At 52.0% G+C, this 20,446-nt stretch overlaps 1 protein-coding gene across 3 annotated transcripts in view; it reads right to left on the bottom strand.

The window, feature by feature from the left end:
* The window catches only part of AEBP2 (AE binding protein 2), a 33,131-nt gene extending 30,928 nt beyond the window's left edge, over positions 1-2,203 (bottom strand). Inside the window, exon 1 of one of the 3 annotated variants that reach the window (XM_082239063.1) lies at positions 1,308-2,203. In XM_082239063.1, the coding sequence (XP_082095189.1) occupies positions 1,308-2,026 (719 nt within the window). In that variant the 5' untranslated portion in view covers positions 2,027-2,203. The remainder of the gene's footprint in view (positions 1-1,307) is intronic. The other 2 variants (XM_082239061.1, XM_082239062.1) reach the window with 2 other exon arrangements.
* Positions 2,204-20,446: the final 18,243 nt, after the last annotated feature.

Genomic DNA, 20,446 nt, shown 5'->3' with positions numbered 1-20,446 from the left:
CATACGCTTGTGAGAACACAACTAAGAACCATTGGTCATGCAGAAGTTTGTTGTGCCAATATAAGCATTTCTTACACACATACCCTTTTGTTCAGAAGCATAACTGGGTTTTCATAAGCTGCATAAACCCACTTGTGTTAGTAAATTTTACAAGATATGCTTCTTAGTTACACAGCTGATACACACAATTAGGTGTTTGCTGCTCCCTTAAAGGGCGAGTAAAGGAGAAGAGGAACCAGTGCAAACCATTCCCCACTTCCCAAGCTAAGCTGCTTTTTGAGGAGGACTTTAGAGAGGAGTGTAAAAAAACGTAAAAAGCTCCAGAGCTAAGACAGCCATGTTTGCTAGAACAGGGTGTGGTAAAAAAGGTAGGAGTTGGAAAAAAATGAGGGGGGAGAATACAACAAGATGAGTGTCTAAGGCTCTCTAAACCAACTCCTCCCAAACCAGCAATGGATTATATGCGGCCTGGCTTCTAGCCAGATGGGGGAAAGGAGGATTTGTGTAGTAACAGGCCACAACCATCCCAACAAACAGAAAAACCAAATAAAGTTCCTCTCACTGACAGATGAGGATATGCAATACATAAAGTCCCAGTTGCCTTGGAAGAACAGGAAAAGGCGTTTTAGGGTGTTGGTGCTACCTTACTATGGGCACACATGAAACCTTTTAATACTTTTGACACACCTGGGGCAGCAAGTAGCAATCCTTTTGCAGGAATTACTCTGCATCAGTGTTTCCCAAACTTGGGTCTCCAGCTGTTTTTGGATTACAACTCTCATCATGCCTAGCAAGCTGGGGTAGTGGTCAGGGATGATGGGAACTGTGGTCCTAAAACAGCTGGAGACCCAAGTTTGGGAAACACTGCTGTACATGCCTAGGAAGAAAAGGAGGGGGGGTGAAAAGCCCCCTCCCTGTCCAATATGGAGGAGCCATGCTCAGGCCAAGGGCAAGTCCTGCCAAGTGAAGCAGCAGCAACTTAACTTCTGGAGCTTTTGAACCTGGAACAAAGATGGGAGACGATGCAGATTGGAAGGGGGCATCACAAAAAATGGAGCGGGGTGGGGAGGAAGCGAAAAGATGCCGAGGGTTGGCGTTGGGCCGGGGGCATAATCCGCTTTTAAGAGTTTGCGTGCGGATTTTTAAAGGCTAAATTAACATTTCAAGAGACTGGGGCACACACCAACACCCTGCCCCGGCCTTTACCACGAGTCCCCACTGTGATGATTTGCACCCCGGGGCCCCCTAAACTTGAGAGAGAGAAGAACAGGCGCACCCTCTCCCCCTCCCCCCCCCCGCCAACCGACCTGTCTTCGGAGTCCATGCGGCTGAGCGGCTCCCCGTCGGAGGAGATCTCGAGGCTGCCCCTCCGGCCTGCCGACGAGGTGCTGCAGGTGCTGCTGCCGCCGCTTCCTCCTCCTCCTCCGCTCCCGGTGCTGTAACCTTCGTCTCCGCCGCCCGCGCTGGAGCTGCTGTTGCACCCGCCGCCGCCGCTCGGGCCTCCGCCTCCAGCCGCCGCTCCGGCCACTGCCGGGCCTCCGCCTCCTCCGCTGCCCCCGGGCCCGTCGCCGCCGCCCGCGCTCCCTCCGCCTCCTGCTCCTCCTCCTCCCGGGCCGGCCTTGGCGTCGGCCTCGCTGCCTCCGGGGCTGAGCGAGCGGGTCTCGTCGCTGCAGCAGCCGCTGGAGGAGGAGGAGGACCCGGCGCTGCTGCCGGCCTCGGCCTCGTCGTCGTCGTCGTCTTCGTCCTCCTCGTCGTCGCCCTCGTCCTCGTCGTCGCCGTCGCCCGCCTGGCTGGCGCTCTGAGGGCTCGGCTCCGACATGCTCTCCGCGCCTTCGCCGCCGCTCAGGAGGGGCTGAGGCGGCGGCGGCAGCAGCAGCAGCAGCGGCGGCGACGGCTCGGCCTCCATCTCGGCCGAAGGGGAGGCTTCGCTCTCGGCCTCCTCAGCGCCCGATGAAGAGGGAGGAGGAGGCGGCGGCGGCACCCCCAGCGGGGGAGGCTCCGCCATGTCGCTCAGCTCGGCCGCCATGGCGCGTCGGGAGTCTCGGCGTCGCTCGGCCCTCCGCTCTCCTCTCGCGCCTACGCAGCCCGACGCTCGCTCGCTCGCTCACTGACGGGACTGACGGACCGACTCACCGGCCAGATGCCGCCGCGGGCGAGGGGAGGGAGGAGGAGGAGGAAGGGAAGTGGGAGGAGCTTCCGCTGCGGCGGTGGTGGTGGTGGCGGCGCCAGGCACGCGCGCGCCCCGCTCGCTACGGCAGCCGCCTGCGGACAAAAGCGCGAAGCGGGCTCCGAGGACGCAACCGCAGGAGGACGGGGGGGGCGGGAGGAGGACGGGGGGGTTTGCCGGGCGAAGGGATTGGCTGAGATGGAACCGGGGGTGCGGCGAGGGGGGGGGGAGTCCGTGCTGGAGCCTCTCTTCAGAGTGAGGCTGCGCAGGGAGCCGGGTTCAAATCCCTCCCTTTAATCCCCGGGAAGCTGGATATGGGTATCTGTGTGAGCCCCAGCCTTCCTCGCAAGGCAGTTGTGGTTTTTTTTCGTTTCATATAATATTTATTTATTTCATGCAATTTAATACCCGGCGCGGTTGTTTGTTTGTTTGTTTGTTTTAAAAAAACCACACACACACACACACCTGAAAGGTCACGCTGTAAAATGATAAATAAGTGCATATCTCTTTCCTCTTGGTTGTAATGTATTCGGTCGGGGAGGTTATTGGCTGTATGTTTCTTTGGTTGCGAGTAAAGCAACTAAGAAATGTAATAAATAATAATGGTAATGATAAAATGTGGGGAATTCATGGCCCTACTTCAAAACATACAAAACTTAAAATACTAGGATTAAGATCACCTCGATTTTATTTTATTTTAATGCATTTTATTCTTGCAAATGTAACAGGGGTGGTGATGGGAAGAATCATCATAATCTGACATATGCTATAAAAATAATGATATTCCAACCGTCTTCAGTCAGTGTGGTGTAGTGGTTAAGAGCGATAGACTCGTAATCTGGTGAACCGGGTTCGCGTCTCCGCTCCTCCACATGCAGCTGCTGGGTGACCTTGGGCCAGTCACACTTCTTTGAAGTCTCTCAGCCCCACTCACCTCACAGAGTGTTTGTTGTGGGGGAGGAAGGGAAAGGAGATTGTTAGCCGCTTTGAGACTCCTTTGGGTAGTGATAAAGCGGGATATCAAATCCAAACTCCTCTTCACCTGAGTTCCCTGGGTAGAGGGATTGATTGGTTCTAGTACTCTGAGAATTTCAGCTTCGGGATGGGGTGTCTCCTAACGGGATGAATGCTCTAGGCTCTGAATTTCTTGCAGCAAGCAGCAAGTTGGATTAGACAACCCATCCCACTCCTCCACAGGCCATTTCCAACGGGGTTCTCCAGGTGCAGCTTGAAGACTTCCAGCGAGGGAAAGCACACACACACACACACTCCGGTTAATTGTTGAACTGCCCTTACTGTAAAGAGGTTCTTCCTAATGTTCTACTAAAATCTGCTCTGCTTTCACTCAAGCCCATTACATCTAGTCATGCCCATTGGGACAGCAGAGGAAAAGTCTCACCCATTTGGGAGGGCGGCATCTATACACTTGAAGCAGCACCATACCACTTTAAACAAAGAATCATGGGGACTGTAGTTGCTGGGACTTAGGAACAGGGTCAGTGCTGTTGCGCTGAGGGTCCTGCTTGTGGGCTTCCTCTAGGCATCTGCTTGGCCGCTGTGGTTGCAGGATCCTGAAGTTGAGGGCTTCCATGTGCCTTTGGCCTGACCCAGCCAACAGCACTCTTCTTAGGAAAGGGAGCAGCAGCTGGTGGAGAAGGACAGAGTTAAGGAAGAAGGTGGAACCAATGGTGATTGTTAACATCCAGACAAGAAGAGATTTGGAATGGGAAGGCAACCTCCCTAGAAATACACTTCCATGGGGTTAGCTGGAGGCAAGGGAGAAATCATACTTTATTGCTCCCTCTCTCCCACATCCACCAGCAAGAGAGAACAACTGGGGCATCTTAAAACCGTTCTCAGCGAAAGTGAACCTAGCGTAGAGCTTCAAGCTGGGGAATCCGAGTAAGTGTTCAGCTTTCAAAAACACTTTTCCAGTTTTGAAAGGAAAGGAGCAAATATATGCAGCCCACGATGAATTCATTCCTGAAAATGAGTTGATGTCGCAAACTCAACCATTCTCCAGGATGGCAGAGACATCAGTGGCCCTAAAACCAACGCTACCCTCATCTGAGGGGCTGACAGAAAGTGTGCAGCTGCTGTTCTAAAAGCTGGTTTGTGTGTTTCAATACAAACAAGCCAGAAACTGATACTTTGCTTGTACAAACTTCAAGCAGCAGCAGCAGCTGTGGAGCAGAACTAAGCCAGCACAATCTGATTTGAAATAGCTGAGAAGTATGCCATTAGAACTATGAAATTTGAACACAGGAACATTATCATGAGCCAGGCCATTGGTCCATCCATCTAGCTAGCTCAGTATTGTCTACAACAGAGATGGGGGCGCCAGCCGCCCTCCAGAAGTTGCTGGACTACAACTCCCATCATCCCTCATGATTGACCATGCTGGCTGAGGCTGATGGGAGTTTGAGTCCATCAACATCTGGAGGGCCATGGGTTTCCCACTCCTGGTCTGCACTAACCTGTAGTAATACACACATATAAATCTGTCACCTGGAGCCAATTACAACCTCTCGCCCTAACCTACCTCACAATATTGCTGTAAATCAAAAATGTGTGAGGGAAAGGATCATGTGCAACACCTTCAACAGATAAATGGAATTGATTTTTTAGCTGTAAGCTGCATTGAGTCCCTATCAGAGAAAAAGGTGGGTAACAAACAACAACAGTGAGAATTATTAGGAATTTACTAGAGAGTAAATCCTATTCAACTCAGTGGGAGTGAGTAAAAATGCTTAGGATGGCAGTGTAAGGCTGCACAGTCTTTATCCAGTTGCCTGGGAGTAAGCTCCATTGAATACAATGGGACTTACTTGAGAGTGCACAATGTAAGGCTCCATCTACAATAAAGGAATAAGCTCTCCACGCATTACCTAAGAAATGGCCGGCTGCTGAAGCATTGCAATTAAAGAATCTAAGGTGGATTGGTGACCTTTTCCTTCAGAATTAGGAAGGGCTTCATATGCCAGCTTCACCATTTCCTCCATTGGGTGCAGGCATATTATTTCCAGCATAAACAGGACTCTGTTTTTGCACCTACACACCCACCACTTGTAACTGTTATCCAAGATGTGGAGGGGAGGGGAAAAAGGAGAACCGGAACATTCTGGGATCAAATCAGAAACTGGGACGAATTCTGTAATTCCAGGATTGTCCCTGGAAAATTGGGACCCTTGGAGGGTATATGTCAATAGGCAGGAAGTTCCAAAGTGCGAGTGCTGCAAGACCAGATCAATTTCTTACAAATGTGGAACAAGTATTACATGGCACATTAAAGGTAAAGGGACCCCTGACCATTAGGTCCAGTTGTGACCGACTCTGGGGTTGTGGCGCTCATCTCGCTTTATTGGCCGAGGGAGCCAGCGTACAGCTTCTGCGTCATGTGGCCAGCATGACTAAGCCGCTTCTGGCGAACCAGAGCAGCACACGGAAATGCCGTTTACCTTCCCACCGGAGCGGTACCTATTTATCTACTTGCACTTTGACGTGCTTTCAAACTGCTAGGTTGGCAGGAGCAGGGACTAAACAACGGGAGCTCACCCCGTTGCGGGGATTCAAACCGCCGACCTTCTGATCGGCAAGTCCTAGGCTCTGTGGTTTAACCCACAGCGCCACCCATGTTAGTTAGTGCCAGTACCATAGGTCGGAGTGGCTGCGTTGGCACATGTGCGGGTAAGGCGATCCTGCAAGTAAACTGGTCCCAAGTTGTTATGGGCTTTGTATACTGAGAGTAAGACCTTGAAGCAGCACAGGTCTCTGAGCAGAGGCGTTCTATGCTGAAAGGGTCTCAGGTAAATGGAACATATCCTGTCTAGACTGATACTAACGCCTACAGACAACTCTCTTTCCTGTCTCTTGCTGGTGCAACAAATAGGTCATTCTACACCATATACGTGGAGCCTTCTAGAATATTCTGTGCTGCATGTGGTTCTGCAGCAATCACCCCCTACACGTTAATTGGATCCCGTACAGAGTCTCAGTGGTGTCAGGTTCCCCCCCCCCAGCCTGTTGAAATTGGCCCTTGTCAGCAGCCTTGAACTCCCCATGACCTCCATCACAGAAGCTTCGCTCTGTCTACACAGATTACTGTGCAAAACTCATGACGGGTTTGGATTTTATTCAACACGTCGGCCAATGCAGCGGGACTGCCCCAAGAGCTTAAACCTCGAATATCTGGGAGCTGTTAAGAACAGAACGAAATATTCTGTTAAAGGAGGGAAATGTGGAGTCTGCATCAGTTACACTGCAACCTTAGCAATCTAGGGAAAGTTCGCACAATAGCGTTTCTGTACAATCATGTTCAATAACACGAAAAAATAGTGAATGCTAATAGGTGCTCTACATGAGGGAAGGAGGACAATTGTTAAGGATCTTCTTTCTGAGGAGAGAAAAGGGGGAAAGCCTCAGAGCACATTTTTGTATAACAATGCCAAGATATTTTACAGCACAATCGCTAGACATGCCTGCTCAGGAATAAGCGCCGCTGATTTCAATAGGACTCACTCCCAGCTAAGCGTGTATAAGATTTCATTCTTATTATGCTTTGCTTTCAAAAATAGCAGCTATTCTTCTTTCCATAATTTTGCTCTGACATTGTAAAAGCAATCTTTTTAAAAATCTTTTTACCACAAATACTCTCTTCAGAATCAAGGGAATTGTTAGCAGGAGCTAAGCCAGGAAGAGTTGCAAAGTAATGAACTCTGAATTTTTCCAGCTGCTCTGCCCCATGCTCTGTCTTGGAGTCTTATTAAACTGCTGATGCTTTTAGGCAGCTGCTCAAGAGGCTGCAACTGTTTTTTTGGATGGGGATGCCAAGGTACATGCCTAGATGTTCTGCAGCAAGTCTCCACCACCATGGCAGCTTTTGTCCAGGAGGCAGATATTCATGCATGTTCATTCATTCATACATGTATGTTCATATGTACATCACACTGAATTGCCCCAACATCCCTGCTGCCTTTCTACCTGAACAATGGCTATTCTCCTCCAAAAAGGTGCTGGTCTCCTTGGTCTGCTGCCTAACTCACTTGTTACCTTGACGCTCCATCAGTAAACCAGTGAGACTTCCTGATGTTCACAGGATATTTTTATTCGTTTACTATGTTTGCTGTGAAAGTTCCTGGCATTTTGTGTAGCTGATACTTGTACAAAATGTTTGTATATAGCAATACGAATGAGGATGCTCTGCTTGGTTGTTAATTCTGCTTTAAAGAATGTAGAAATAATGATGATGATGATGATGAATTATTTATTATTTATACGCTGCCCATCTGGGCAGCTTCCCACAAAAGATTAAAAATACATTAAAACATCAGTCTTTAAAAACTTCCCTAAACAGGGCTGCTTTCAGATGTCTTCTAAATGTCAGATAGTTGTTTATTTCCTTGACATTTGATGGGAAGGCGTTCCACAGGGTGGGCACCACCACCGAGAAGGCCCTCTGCCTGGTTCCCTGTAACCTTGCTTCTCGCAGTGAGGGAACCGCCAGAAGGACCTCGGCGCTGGACCTCAGTGTCCGGGCTGAATGATGGGGGTGGAAACACTTCTTCAGTATTCTGTTGGTTATTTCTTGTTGATTTCTCCCATGCCTTTGCCTAGCTGCAAATGTTTCCCTTAGCTTATTTAATTTGCCTATGATTGTATTTTGTGCTTTGACATGAAAATTGCAGTTTAATTTTCCTTTGCCGATTCTGGGGTCTGTCCAACTTAGGAGACATGTCTTGTCTTCTATTGATACTGCCTTAAGGTCTGTGTGGCCGCCTTTACTTTTGAGCTTGAACCTTCATCTGGTTTTATGAGGTCTCAGCATTCCTTGGGAAACAGAGTTCCTTAATTTAGCGTTGTCAGGGCTGCTACCCAGTCCCAGCTCACATAGGACCACGTTAGCCAGCGTTCACGTTAAAAGAGTCTTTATTGGGTTACAGGTTCCATTTCCAAACTGCAATGTGCAGCCCTACGTCTTCTATGTCAGACCGGCGAAGACCCGTCTGAGTCTCCGCCTCTAGCACACCAGCTTAATACCCTAGCCTTGCTCCACCTCCTGCGCCTTTCCTTCCGTCTCTGGGTCCTTCTGCCCCCCGGGGTCTCCTCCTTCCTACTCTCTTCTGACGCTGACCCCCCGGACCCTTCCACCTCCTTGCGGCGGGCTTTGGGACCTGGCTCACTCTCCGGGCTGCTTACTGCGCCAGCTTCCGCTGCATTTGAACTTGGCGCGCGCGCCCAACTCTCTACCTTCCTCTTGACCGTTTCCTCGCTCCCTGATGTGGGCGTGACTACTCCTGACTCATGCCCTCCCTCCTGCTGAAAGCCTCCGGAACCCGATGTCTGGTCCCCTTTCTCCCCGCTGCTCCCGGCTGGGCACGTGGGTCCCGATCTCCAACTGCTGCTCTCTGATCCCTCTCTGGACCCTTCTTCCTGGGGTGTCCCCCTGCTTTCCCCCCTTGCTCTGACCGCTGGCGCTCCCTTCTGGGAATCCTCGGACTCACTGGACAGGCTCGGTGATCTCGGGTCGTCATCCCCACTCATCCTTCCTTCGTATTCCTCCCCCTCGCTCTCTGTCTCCTCCCTTCTCTGCATCTCTGCTCCTGAACCCCTGACATCCATCCCCCCCTCGAAGCCCCCCCTTCCCCCCTCCCCGCTTTCAGGTGTGGGTGCTGGGTGCTCCATCATCACGGGAGTGAATGCCGGATACAGTTCGCTCCCCGTCGCTGGCCGCCAACTGAAGACCTCCGAGTCTTCCTCCTCGCGTTCGTCAACGTTGATCTGCTCCGCCTCCATTTCAGTGCCGCCGTGCTTGAACCCAAGATCCTCCCCGAACACGTCCATGTCAGTCTCTGCGTCGGTCGCTCGACCTGGCATCTCCAGCCACCTCCGGCGCCACTGCTCCTCTGGTCGATCGTCCCACCGATACGAGGTGTCTGACGCCGAACCCTCCGGTGACCCCTCTGGGGAACGGGTGCCCGGTGCGGGCTCCCCGTCCGAGTCGAATCCATGGAACGTGCTGGAGGAAAGTGTGGGCGTGAACAACCAGTCGTCGAAGAAGCCTGCTGGCATGGGTCTGTGTGGGAAAAGGGCATGAAACTCGTCCTTGAGCAGGGGTTCCTCCAAAGCACAGTCTGGCACCCAGCTATTAGCACTGGCCCGGGTGCCCTCTCTGGCTAGGAGGTATTCTACTCCCTCTTCCCCCCACCTGGAGTCCAAAATCTCCGTGACTTCGTTGATGGGGTCCTGCTGTGGCAATCTCCCCGCCTCCGTCCGCTCCTGAGACGGACTCGGTGCCGTTCCTGGTTCCTGGAATCTGTGAGGTGCCTTGTAGGGAGTGAGCACCGACCTGTGGAACACCGGATGCATCCTGGAACCCTCCGGCAGCACCAGCCGGAAAGCTACTGGGTTGATCTGTGCTTCGACTTGGTATGGACCGAGTTGCTTGTGCCCCAACTTCTTCTTGGCTAACGATCTGGTCGGCACTGCGTGGGCTGCCAACCAGACCCAGTCTCCCACTCGGATCTCTTCGCCAACCCGCCTGTGCTTGTCAGCTTGCACCTTGTATGCGTGCTTCGCTAGCTCCAGCTGCCGTCGGAGTTGATCGTGGACCTCCTGCAACTCAGACGCGAAAGCGTCCGCCGTCTTCTGTTCCCCTTCCCCCACTCTCTCCAGTCCCGGGAAGGTTCTGGGATTCCTCCCATTGTTGGCAAAGAACGGCGTCACCCCTGTGGACACGTGCTTCGTGTTGTTGTAGGCGAACTCGGCGAGCGGCAGGTAATCCACCCACGTCGCAGGCTGTTGATTGGCATAGCATCTCAGGTACTGCTGCATGATGGCATTGACCCTCTCCGCTTGCCCGTTGGTCTGCGGGTGTCTCGCTGATGTCAGGTTGATCTTGACGTTCAGGAAGCCCATCAGCTTCTGCCAGAAATTCGAGATGAACTGGCGTCCGCGGTCGGACAGTATAGACCGCGGCAGCCCGTGCACTTTGAACACGTGATCTATGAACAGTTTGGCTGTTTGTTCCGCCGTGGCCACCTTCGCACACGGTATGAAATGTGCCATCTTGGTGAACAAGTCCACCACCACTAGTACAGCTGTCTTGCCTCTCGAGCTGGGTAGATCCGTGACAAAGTCCAGGGCCACCCTCTCCCACGGTTCAAACGGCGTTTGCAGCGGTTCCAGCAGTCCCGCCGGTGGTTTGTGCACCGGCTTGGCCCTCTGGCAGGTGTCGCACCTCGCGACGTAGTCCGCGACTTCCCCTCTCAGTCTGGGCCACCAAAAGTCCCTTGCGACTAATTCCACCGTTTTTTCTGTGCCAAAGTGTCCGGCCGTGGGTGCGTCGTGCAACTGTTGCAGTACCTTGGCGCGAAGTTCGTCTCCCGGTACGTAGATGGCCCCTTTACGTAAGAGCAAGCCGTCTCGTATCTGGAACTCGTCGCTCTTCGCCGTGCCCTTGTGCACCTCGGCCATCTTCGCCTGCGCGAATGAGTCGTCCTGCAACGCCCGCCGCACCGCATCCAGGTCTACTGTGGCTGAATCGCACGCCCACGCTGTTGGCGCGAAGATGTGCATGGCTGCCGCTGGCGTCGCCTCTTCGAGGTATTGCGGTTTTCGGGACAGTGCATCCGCCATGATGTTGGTGTCGCCTGGGACGTACTCTATTCGGAAATCGAAGTCAGCAAAGAACTCTGCCCAACGTATCTGCCTCTGGTTCAGGAACTGCGCCGTGCGCCAGTGCTCCAGATTCTTGTGGTCCGTGCAGACTTGCACTGTGTGCTTGGCGCCTATCAGGAAATGCCTCCACGCTTTGAACGCTGCATGAATGGCCAGCAACTCCCTGTCCCAGATGGTGTAGTTCTGCTCCGACTTACTGAGCTTTCTGGAGTAGAACGCTCCCGGCCTCCAGACCCCCTGCGGGTCTCTCTGCAGCAGGACAGCTCCCACGGCTCTATCGGACGCGTCTGTCTCTACCCGCATCGGTCTGCTGGGGTCGATATGCAGCAGTTGCTCTTCCGACGCGAAGAGACGCTTGAGTGCCTGAAAGGACTGCTCCGCCTGCTCCGTCCAGATGAATTTCTTTTTCTTGGAGCTTAGCGTGTCCGTAATAGCCGCCGTCTGCATCGCGAACCCCTTGATAAACTTGCGATAGAAGTTGGCGAAGCCCACAAACCGCTGGACCTCCTTCCGGTTGCGCGGGCTCTTCCAATCCAACACCGCGCGAACCTTGGCGCTGTCCATGGCTAGCCCCTTGTCCGACAACTTGTAGCCCAAGAAATCCACCTCCGTCGTGTCGAACTGGCACTTCTCCAGTTTGGCGTACAGTCTATGCTGCTGCAGCCTCTTCAGCACCTCCCGAACGTCTTGGTCATGTGCTTGCTGCGATTCGGAGAATATCAGGATGTCATCCAGGAAGCAGACGCACTTCTTGTAGAGGAGTCCCGCCAACACATGATGCATGAAAGCTTGAAAACAGTGAGAACCGTTTTGCAATCCAAACGGCATCACTCTGTATTCGTAGGTGCCCAGAGGCGTGAACATGGCTGTCTTCCACTCATCGCCTTCCCTCATGCGGATGAGATTGTACGCCCCTCGCAGGTCCAACTTGGTGAACACGCGTCCCTTGCGCACCGTCGCTAGGAGGTCGTCAATCCTGGGCATGGGGAAATCAGAGGGCTTGGTCATCTTGTTCAAGAGGCGAAAATCAACTACAAGTCTTTTTTGGGGCGTGTCTTTCTTCTTCACGAAGAAAACAGGACTGCCCCCTACTGCCTTGGACTCCCGGATGAAACCGCGCTCCAAATTGTGATCTATGAACTGTTTGAGTTCCTGTAGTTCGTCCTCAGACATGGAATACAGCTTCCCTTTCAGCAGCGTCGCCCCTGGTAGGAGGTCAATCTTGCAGTCATACTGCCTGTGAGGGGTAGCTTGTCTGCCTCCTTCTCGCAGAAGACCTCCAGAAAGTCTGCGTATTTGTGGGGGACTGCTTGCAACATTCCCAACTGCAGCTGTGATTCCTCCTCCTCTCCCTCCTGTCTTGGCAGGATGCAGTGCTCGGCACAATAAGAAGAGCCGAAGATCAGCTGTCGCTGGTACCAAGCCAGTGTCGGACTGTGCCTGTCCAGCCAACTCATGCCCAACACAATGGGTGTGTCCGACAGTCGGGTGACATTAAAACTGATGACTTCCCTGTGGTTACCAAGTCGCATCACCATTGGCGGCGTCTGCTTCACCACCTGCCCCCCCAGCAACTCTCTGCCATCCACTGTGACGACTTGTAGGGGCAGAGTGGCAGGCAGTAGCTGTATAGCGTGCTGCTCCACAAAATCCTGCGCTATAAAGTCTGCGTTACTTCCAGAATCCACAGAAAGTGGCACGTCTATAGTGATGCCATCGGGTAGCTGGAGAGATGCGGTGAGCTGCACTACTGGTTTGGGTGGGAGGGGGTCTGTGGGTTGCAAGATCGCTGGGGACTGCTTCACTGATTCGTCTGGCTGGGCCCCAGTGCCTCTGCCTCCAGCCAGACATCGTCGTTTCCCTGCTGGGGTTCGCTGTGCTGCGTGGCTGCTACCACCGTTGCGGAGGCTGCAGTGTGCTTGGAGTTCCTCTGGGGACACTCTCTCGCCATGTGTTGAGGGCTGTCACATATGTAACACTTCCGGGTCCCTCTAGGAGGCTTAGTCTTGACTGCTCCCGGTGCAGGGGCTCTGGTAGCTGACTGAGCCCTGGCGCCTCCCACCTCCATAGGTTCCACTCCCCCTCCTGGCGGAGGTGTGGATTGCGCACGCGCAGCTTCCCTGGGAACGAAAGAGAAACTTCTCGCTGCTTCGCGCCCTCCACGTCCTTCGTCTCTGCACCATGGACGTTCTTCCAGCCTCACCCCCACAGTCAGCGCCCTTTGGACCACCTCCTGCGTGCTCCGGGGCCTCTCCCCCCTCGCAATTTCGTCTTTAACAGCACTGCTCAGACCCTCCCAGAACAGGTCTCTGACTGGAGGTGAATCCCGGTCCCATTCCAAGGCACTGACCAGCGCAAAAAAGCGGGCGTGATACTGCTGTACGCTCGCCCTCCCTTGTCTCAGTCCATGTATCTCCCGTCGGGCAAGATCCACGTCAATGGTAGATAAAAAGCACGCATCCATCGCTTTGATAAAGGCATCTGCACTCTGAAGCGCCGGATCTTTATCCCTCCACAAATTGCGCAGCCACGCTTTAGCATCCCCATGCAAATGGGATAGTATAAACCCCACTTTCTCTTCCTCATCTCTAAAGTCTTTTGCCAGCAGTTGCAGTGCGCACATTACGTCTGCTCGAAAATTGGGGTACTGTTGCAAATTCCCATCGAAGTGAGCCACAAGCCTTCCTGCTCTCCGTGCCAACCCAACCCCCTCCGGTCTGGGTCCCGGTTGCCCTTGCTTAACCAACGCTTCAAACCTGGCGTGGAGATCTCTGTAGGCGGCCGCAGCATCCTGCTCCCTTTTCTTGGATGCCAGTACCTCTGCGTTCAATTGGGTCACTGCCTGTTGCAGCGCTGAAATTTTTTCTGCTTCCGTCATCTCTGCCAACCTTTGTGAGCTTGCTCCCAAACACCAATTTTCTCCTCTCGCTGCTTCTGCCTCCGCTGCGAGGTATCAGGTGTCCGAAGCTATGTTTGAGACGGGTCTTACTGTCAGGGCTGCTACCCAGTCCCAGCTCACATAGGACCACGTTAGCCAGCGTTCACGTTAAAAGAGTCTTTATTGGGTTACAGGTTCCATTTCCAAACTGCAATGTGCAGCCCTACATCTTCTATGTCAGACCGGCGAAGACCTGTCTGAGTCTCCGCCTCTAGCACACCAGCTTAATACCCTAGCCTTGCTCCACCTCCTGCGCCTTTCCTTCCGTCTCTGGGTCCTTCTGCCCCCCGGGGTCTCTTCTTTCCTACTCTCTTCTGACGCGGACCCCCCTGACCCTTCCGCCTCCTTGCGGCGGGCTTTGGGACCTGGCTCACTCTCCGGGCTGCTTACTGCGCCAGCTTCCGCTGCATTTGAACTTGGCGCGCGCGCCCAACTCTCTACCTTCCTCTTGATCGTTTCGTCGCTCCCCGAGGTGGGCGTGACTACTCCTGACTCATGCCCTCCCTCCTGCTGAAAGCCTCCGGAACCCGATGTCTGGTCCCCTTTCTCCCCGCTGCTCCCGGCTGGGCACGTGGGTCCCGATCTCCAACTGCTGCTCTCTGATCCCTCTCTGGACCCTTCTTCCTGGGGTGTCCCCCTGCTTTCCCCCCTTGCTCTGACCGCTGGCGCTCCCTTCTGGGAATCCTCGGACTCACTGGACAGGCTCGGTGATCTCGGGTCGTCATCCCCACTCATCCTTCCTTCGTATTCCTCCCCCTCGCTCTCTGTCTCCTCCCTTCTCTGCATCTCTGCTCCTGAACCCCTGACAAGCGTGCAAAGGTCTGATCTGTGGTATTATTTGGTTATTTGCTGTTTATTTCCGTATTTGGTATTTCGCGTATTTGCGGTTTATTTCAGATGCTTTAAAGCTATGTTGTAAACCGCTGGGAGTTTTGCTTAAATATAAGCAGCATATAAATTGTCCCAGCAAATAGATATTCAAGTTGCATGATGTGAGAAACTAGTTGGACACTGAGAAGTAGGAGGAACCAGCTGGGGGACCCCCAAGGAAGAAGGCTCAGGGCCTGGGGAGGGACAGCAATGAGTGGTCAGAGGGAGAAGAGGGGGCAGACTCAGGGGGAGGTGTCAGAAGCTGAAGAGGTAACAGGGTTTAGTGAGCTGGGAGAGTCTGTGGCAGAGAGAAGTCCAGAATCAAAGGCAGAAGCGGAAGCAGGAGAGGAGGGAGGCCAAGAGGCAGAGATGAGTCAGATGAGGCATGGGTGTCTTCCCCTCCTGCTTCAACAACCTCTCCTCCTCCCTGGTTTCCAAGGACCAGGAGAGGGATGAAGTGGGAGGAGGAAAAGCAGTTGTGTGACGAGTTCCCGCCCCCCAGTGGAAATAGTGACACATGACACAATTATTAAGGTTAATGGGCTAAACAAGGCCACAAATTTATTGGTTACAGGTGATGAGCGGTATTGGCTTAGGCATTGGTCCTAACCGACTATATCCGACTTCAGCCTGTCCGCTTGAATTCCGGGAAAGGTTAACCAAAAGTAGGGGGAGTCCTGCTGATGCACATCAACTAGGAACTCCCCTGGGGTCACCGCTAGGGGGCGTGCCTTAGGCCCTCACCTCCCCAGGCTTCAGACAGGGCCACGCCCCCAGAATCCTTTATCGGACTACCCTTCAATATGCGGGGTAGGTGATGGCACTACCTCCCCTCTTCCATCTACAGAACTGTACCAATGCCTAACCACCAACACCAAGAAAGTTGTGACGATTTGCTACGAGGTAGGCAAAAACCAAGTGGCTGGTGCCAATTTGCCAAGTGGAAAAATTCCTACCAGGCCCCTCAATGGAGACCAACCGCGGTCCATAGCAAGGTCAAGGAACAAAAACCTTATAGGGCGGGAGGGTGAGGAAAAGGGTGGAAGTGGCTATGTAGTCTCGGATTGCTTGGGAAAGACCTGAGCTGTGAGCTGCTGCCCCCCACCATTCCTATGAGTCCAGCCAGTCCATGACACTGGTCTTATTTCTCTGAGGCTGTGTTTTGATGTGTTCAGACTCTTCTATCCCAGAACGACAAAGAGCATAGGGTAGAAAGAGAGAGAGAGAGAAAAGGAAGGAGTGAGGTTTCTTAACAGATTATGATGATTCCTAGTTGGTAAGGTGAAATGAATAATCCTTTAGACTCAAGATGGGCTTAAGAATGAAAGACAAAATACTCCTCCTCCCGTATGGCTGTCAGGATCTGGGCAGTGTGATAAATGGCTTAAGATGTCTGAGGCAGGGTAAATTGCCCTAAAAATACCCTCTTAGTATGCTTCTTTCTGATAGCTGTTGGATGTTAAAAATAATAATAAATGATGGCGGGAAAGTGGAGTTTGTCCTAAATCTCCTAGAAATGGCTTCTAAAAATGCATCTTCATTCTGCTGTCCAGAAAGAGGGAAGGGAAAGAGATTAACAGATATTTTCTAGTGGGAGCTTCAGGTCATCAAAACTTCTTGATTAGTCACTGTGGGGAAGGGAGGAGTGAAGTTTTGTTGTACGCATAATGGGTTAACATTTCTGGAAGGAATTTTATGTTATTTTAACTTTAAATTTACAAGGGACAAAAGACTGCAAAGATTTACAGTCAATGAGGCAGCAGTCAATGGAAGTATTGTAGCTTGCTTGAACATGCCCAACTCTATCCTTCCCCAGAACAGACTGCAATCTTTATTGCAAAAGCTGGATTGTGGGGCTATTCCATAACACCTTTCTAGAAGTATTTTCTCCACCTGAAGAGCTGCTCACCACATAAACACCATACATTTAAAACCACATGCCCTGTCCCAAGAATCCTGGGAACTGTAGTTTAGCCACCACAGAGCTACAATTCCCAGCACCCTTAACAAACTACAGCTCCCAGGATTATTTGAGGAAAGTTGTGTGTTTTTAGTATATGGTGGATTCGCAGCTGAAGAGCATAGCTGAAAATGAGGCACTTCCAAGTGTCCAGTTGATTAACCACCCCTCTAGATTTGTTTGTGGGTAGGTATACAGTGGTACCTCGGGTTAAGTACTTAATTCGTTCCGGAGGTCTGTTCTTAACCTGAAACTGTTCTTAACCTGAGGTACCACTTTAGCTAATGGGGGCCTCCTGCTGCTGCTGCGCCGCCGGAGCACAATTTCTGTTCTCATCCTGAAGCAAAGTTCTTAACCTGAGGTAATATTTCTGGGTTAGCAGAGTCTGTAACCTGAAGCGTATGTAACCCGAGATACCACTGTACTATTTAATTCATCCTGACTTGTTTGCGGGGAGGCTAGATGACACTTCATCAAAGCAAGCAATACTTCACACTTTCCACTGCACTTCCCCAGCGGGTTTGTTTCGTGAGACCTCCCCAGTAAGTGACACGAAGGAAGTGGAGTTAACTCTTTATTAGAAAAAAACAGGATCTGCACAGGAGTGTTGGGTGTAATGAGCACGGCAACTCCTCTTCTTTGATAAGTCTTGCCCCTATGAAGCAGTTGCGGAGACTGAAGTTCCTCACAGCTATCGAAGTCTCCTTCTCTTCAGCTCCCCCCCCCCCCAGCAATGAGAGACTGCGCCTGCGTGGCTGTCTTTGCTCCTCTCACTTCATGCCTCTTCTGGGGCTCATGGCAGTAAGATTTGGCTGCTAAGTTCAGTTCCCTTCTGGGTGTGTATCTTGTCCGTTGCCTCAGCTAGGAACAGAGGAAGCTGCCTTAGGCTGAGACAGGCCGTTGGTCCAACTAGCTCAGTACTGTCCACACTGACTGGCAGCAGCTCTCAGGGTTTCAGACTAGGGAGCTTTTCCCGGTCTTACCTGGAGATGGGAGCATCTGCATGTGAGGCACACTGCTGAGCTATGGCCCTGCCCCAATAGCAAAATGTCCTGGGCCAGCCCTATCTCAACAAAGTCAAGGTAAAGGGACCCCTGACCATTAGATCCAGTCGTGGCCAACTCTGGGGTTGCGGCGCTCATATTGCTTTATAGGGTGAGGGAGCCGGCGTACAGCTTCTGGGTCATGTGGCCAGCATGACTAAGCCGCTTCTGGCGAACCAGAGCAGCGCATGGAAATGCCGTTTACTTTCCCGCCGGAGTGGTACCTATTTATCTACTTGCACTTTGACATGCTTTCGAACTGCTAGGTTGGCAGGAGCAGGGACCGAGCAACGGGAGCGCACCCCGTTGCGGGGATTCAAACCACTGACCTTCTGATCGGCAAGTCCTAGGCTCTGTGGTTCAACCCACAGTGCCACCCATGTCCCTATCTCAACAAACCTTGCCATTAAAAAACCTGGGCAGATACGTGTCCTCTAAAAAAAACCCCCAGCAAAAATGTTCAAAAATGGGTCAAAGGAGCGCAGGAAGAAATCCACTTTCCCGCTTTCCCAGCCCTCCTTCCAAAACGGTTATTTCTGAGCAGTGACAAAACACAACCTCTTTTGTCAGCTGCTTGCGTTCCTGGCTGACAGTCCTCTGGGGTTCCATTGTGCCGCCTCCTCAGGCTGTTGTTGGAGCAGCTCCTGGGAGCCAATCTCCATTCCTATGCAAGGTGCCATCCTGTCAATCACCAGCTTTCATTTCTCAAACTCCTGGACAATAGGAAACAGCGGGAGGACAAAAAGCAGTTGGGGAGGGAGGAGGAGAAGGGGGGCGGAAGCCGAGCGCTGGAAGGAAGCAGCTGCAATTGCTGTTGAAAACCAACCTCCGTCCTTACGGCCCTTTCAGCTTCGATTTCTTCAACGGACCAACAACTCTCCCCCTCACTTCCAGAACTCCAGCCGCCCCATCACTTCGCCACCTTTGGTTCTGGTGCTGCTAATCTCCCTGGTGTCCCAAACTGGAAACGGGCATCTCCTGTGCAACGGGTCACCGGCAGACCGTAACTTGCAAATAAAACTTTCTGGAAAGTAGCTTTCCAAGGACTGGCAAGGCAAGCCAGAGAATAATACGTATAAAAAGTCACGGGGTACCAAATTTAGAGCAACGGAGGCTCTAAATCCAGCTCAATTTCCTCCTAGCCTAAGGAGTGTGCAAGCAGGAAATTAAAGAAGCCTGGTTAGGAGCAGGAGGGGGGCGGGAATGAGGGACCTTCAACTTGTGCAAATGAAAGGCTGGGTTTTTGCATCTTTCAGAGAAGGCAGCTTTGCAGTGCCTGCCAGAGGGGGCAAAGTTTGATATGGCACTGTGGGGCAGCCTTCGCTTGCCCCCTCGTCACTGGCTCCAATGGGGGATTCCTTTCCAACCTAAAGTATCTTATCCCCCACCCCCAGTGCAATCCAATACATGGCTACAGGAAGGTAAGACCCACTGAATTCAAGGGGGGGGGGGCTTACTCCCAGGTATGTGGATAGAAGAGTGCAGGCCCCTTTTTCCCCTTTTTCCGTACATGAAGCAGCATCTCTCCCCCCCCCCGCTGTCAACTTTTCCCATTTCTTGTGAGGAATCCTATTCGGAATAAGGGAATTTCCCTTAATAAACGGAAAACCTCCCACCCGTGGCTTCTGTAAAGACACACCTTTTTGCTCAGGATTTGCTTGCCCTCTAAGATCACACCTTTTTTTTATTTAAGTCCCCATTAAGATGCTTTATGGTATGCCTTTATACATCTGTTTTACTGGCTTTATGCATTTTAAAAAGGACACTATTTATAGTTCTCATGTTGTACACAGGGCTTTTTTTTCTTCACCAGCTGGAGCTCCAGGTGGGCTCCATTGCCATTCAAAGAGAACAAGGGAGAAGTTCATGGTGAGCTCCAGACCTCTTTTTCTATAAAAAATGGCACTGGTTGTACACCAGTTTTTAAAAAATAAAATTTTAAGCGGCTTAAGGTAAAGGTAAAGGGACCCCTACCATTAGGTCCAGTCGTGGCTGACTGGGGTTGTGGCGCTCATCTCGCTTTATTGGCCGAGGGAGCTGGCATACAGCTTCCGGGTCATGTGGCCAGCATGACTAAGCCGCTTCTGGCGAACCAGAGCAGTGCATAGAAACGCTGTTTAACTTCCCGCCAGAGTGGTACCTATTTATCTACTTGCACTTTGACGTGCTTTCGAACTGCTAGGTTGGCAGGAGCAGGGACTGAGCAACGGCAGCTCACCCCGTCGTGGGGATTTGAACCACCGACCATGGTTTAACCCACAGCCTTAAATAAGAAACACTGTGTGTTTGGTTTGTCTTCTTTTCCTAATATTTTAAAAACAAGGTGGTCTCAGCATCTTGTGAAACAGGCTTTGCAGGAGAAATGCTTCCCACATCTACTGTTTATATAGTGCCACCAAGCAGTGCTAGCTGTTGATTGACAGAAAGCACCCAGATCTTGCTGGAGAACTGAGTAGGGAAGTTGTGGCCTTCCAGACATTGCTGAATTTCATCTCCCATCAGCCCCAGCCAGCAAGGCCAGTGGCCAGGGATGATGGGAGCTGTAGTCTATCATCACCATCCAAAGGGCCACAGGTTCTGTTATGGACTGGTTGGACCACATGGAATGGTGGGAGGAACCTGCTGGGGAGCCTTAGAGAGATGATTACAGACTGGTTTCAGTATTAGCAAGTGTTTGAGAAATTTAAATTAGATTTTAAAAGGGGCTTTTCCAGCGAAATCTCCAGATTGGAATCCGAGGTATTAAATTCAAAATGCAAAACTCTCTCCAAGGCATACAGACCTCTCCTTGA

Source organism: Podarcis vaucheri, assembly GCF_965113315.1.
Source record: "Podarcis vaucheri genome assembly, chromosome: 10".
NCBI lineage: Eukaryota > Metazoa > Chordata > Lepidosauria > Squamata > Lacertidae > Podarcis > Podarcis vaucheri.
The sequence above is the reverse complement of the archived record's forward strand: the minus strand, read 5'-3'. Positions and strand labels throughout refer to the sequence as shown.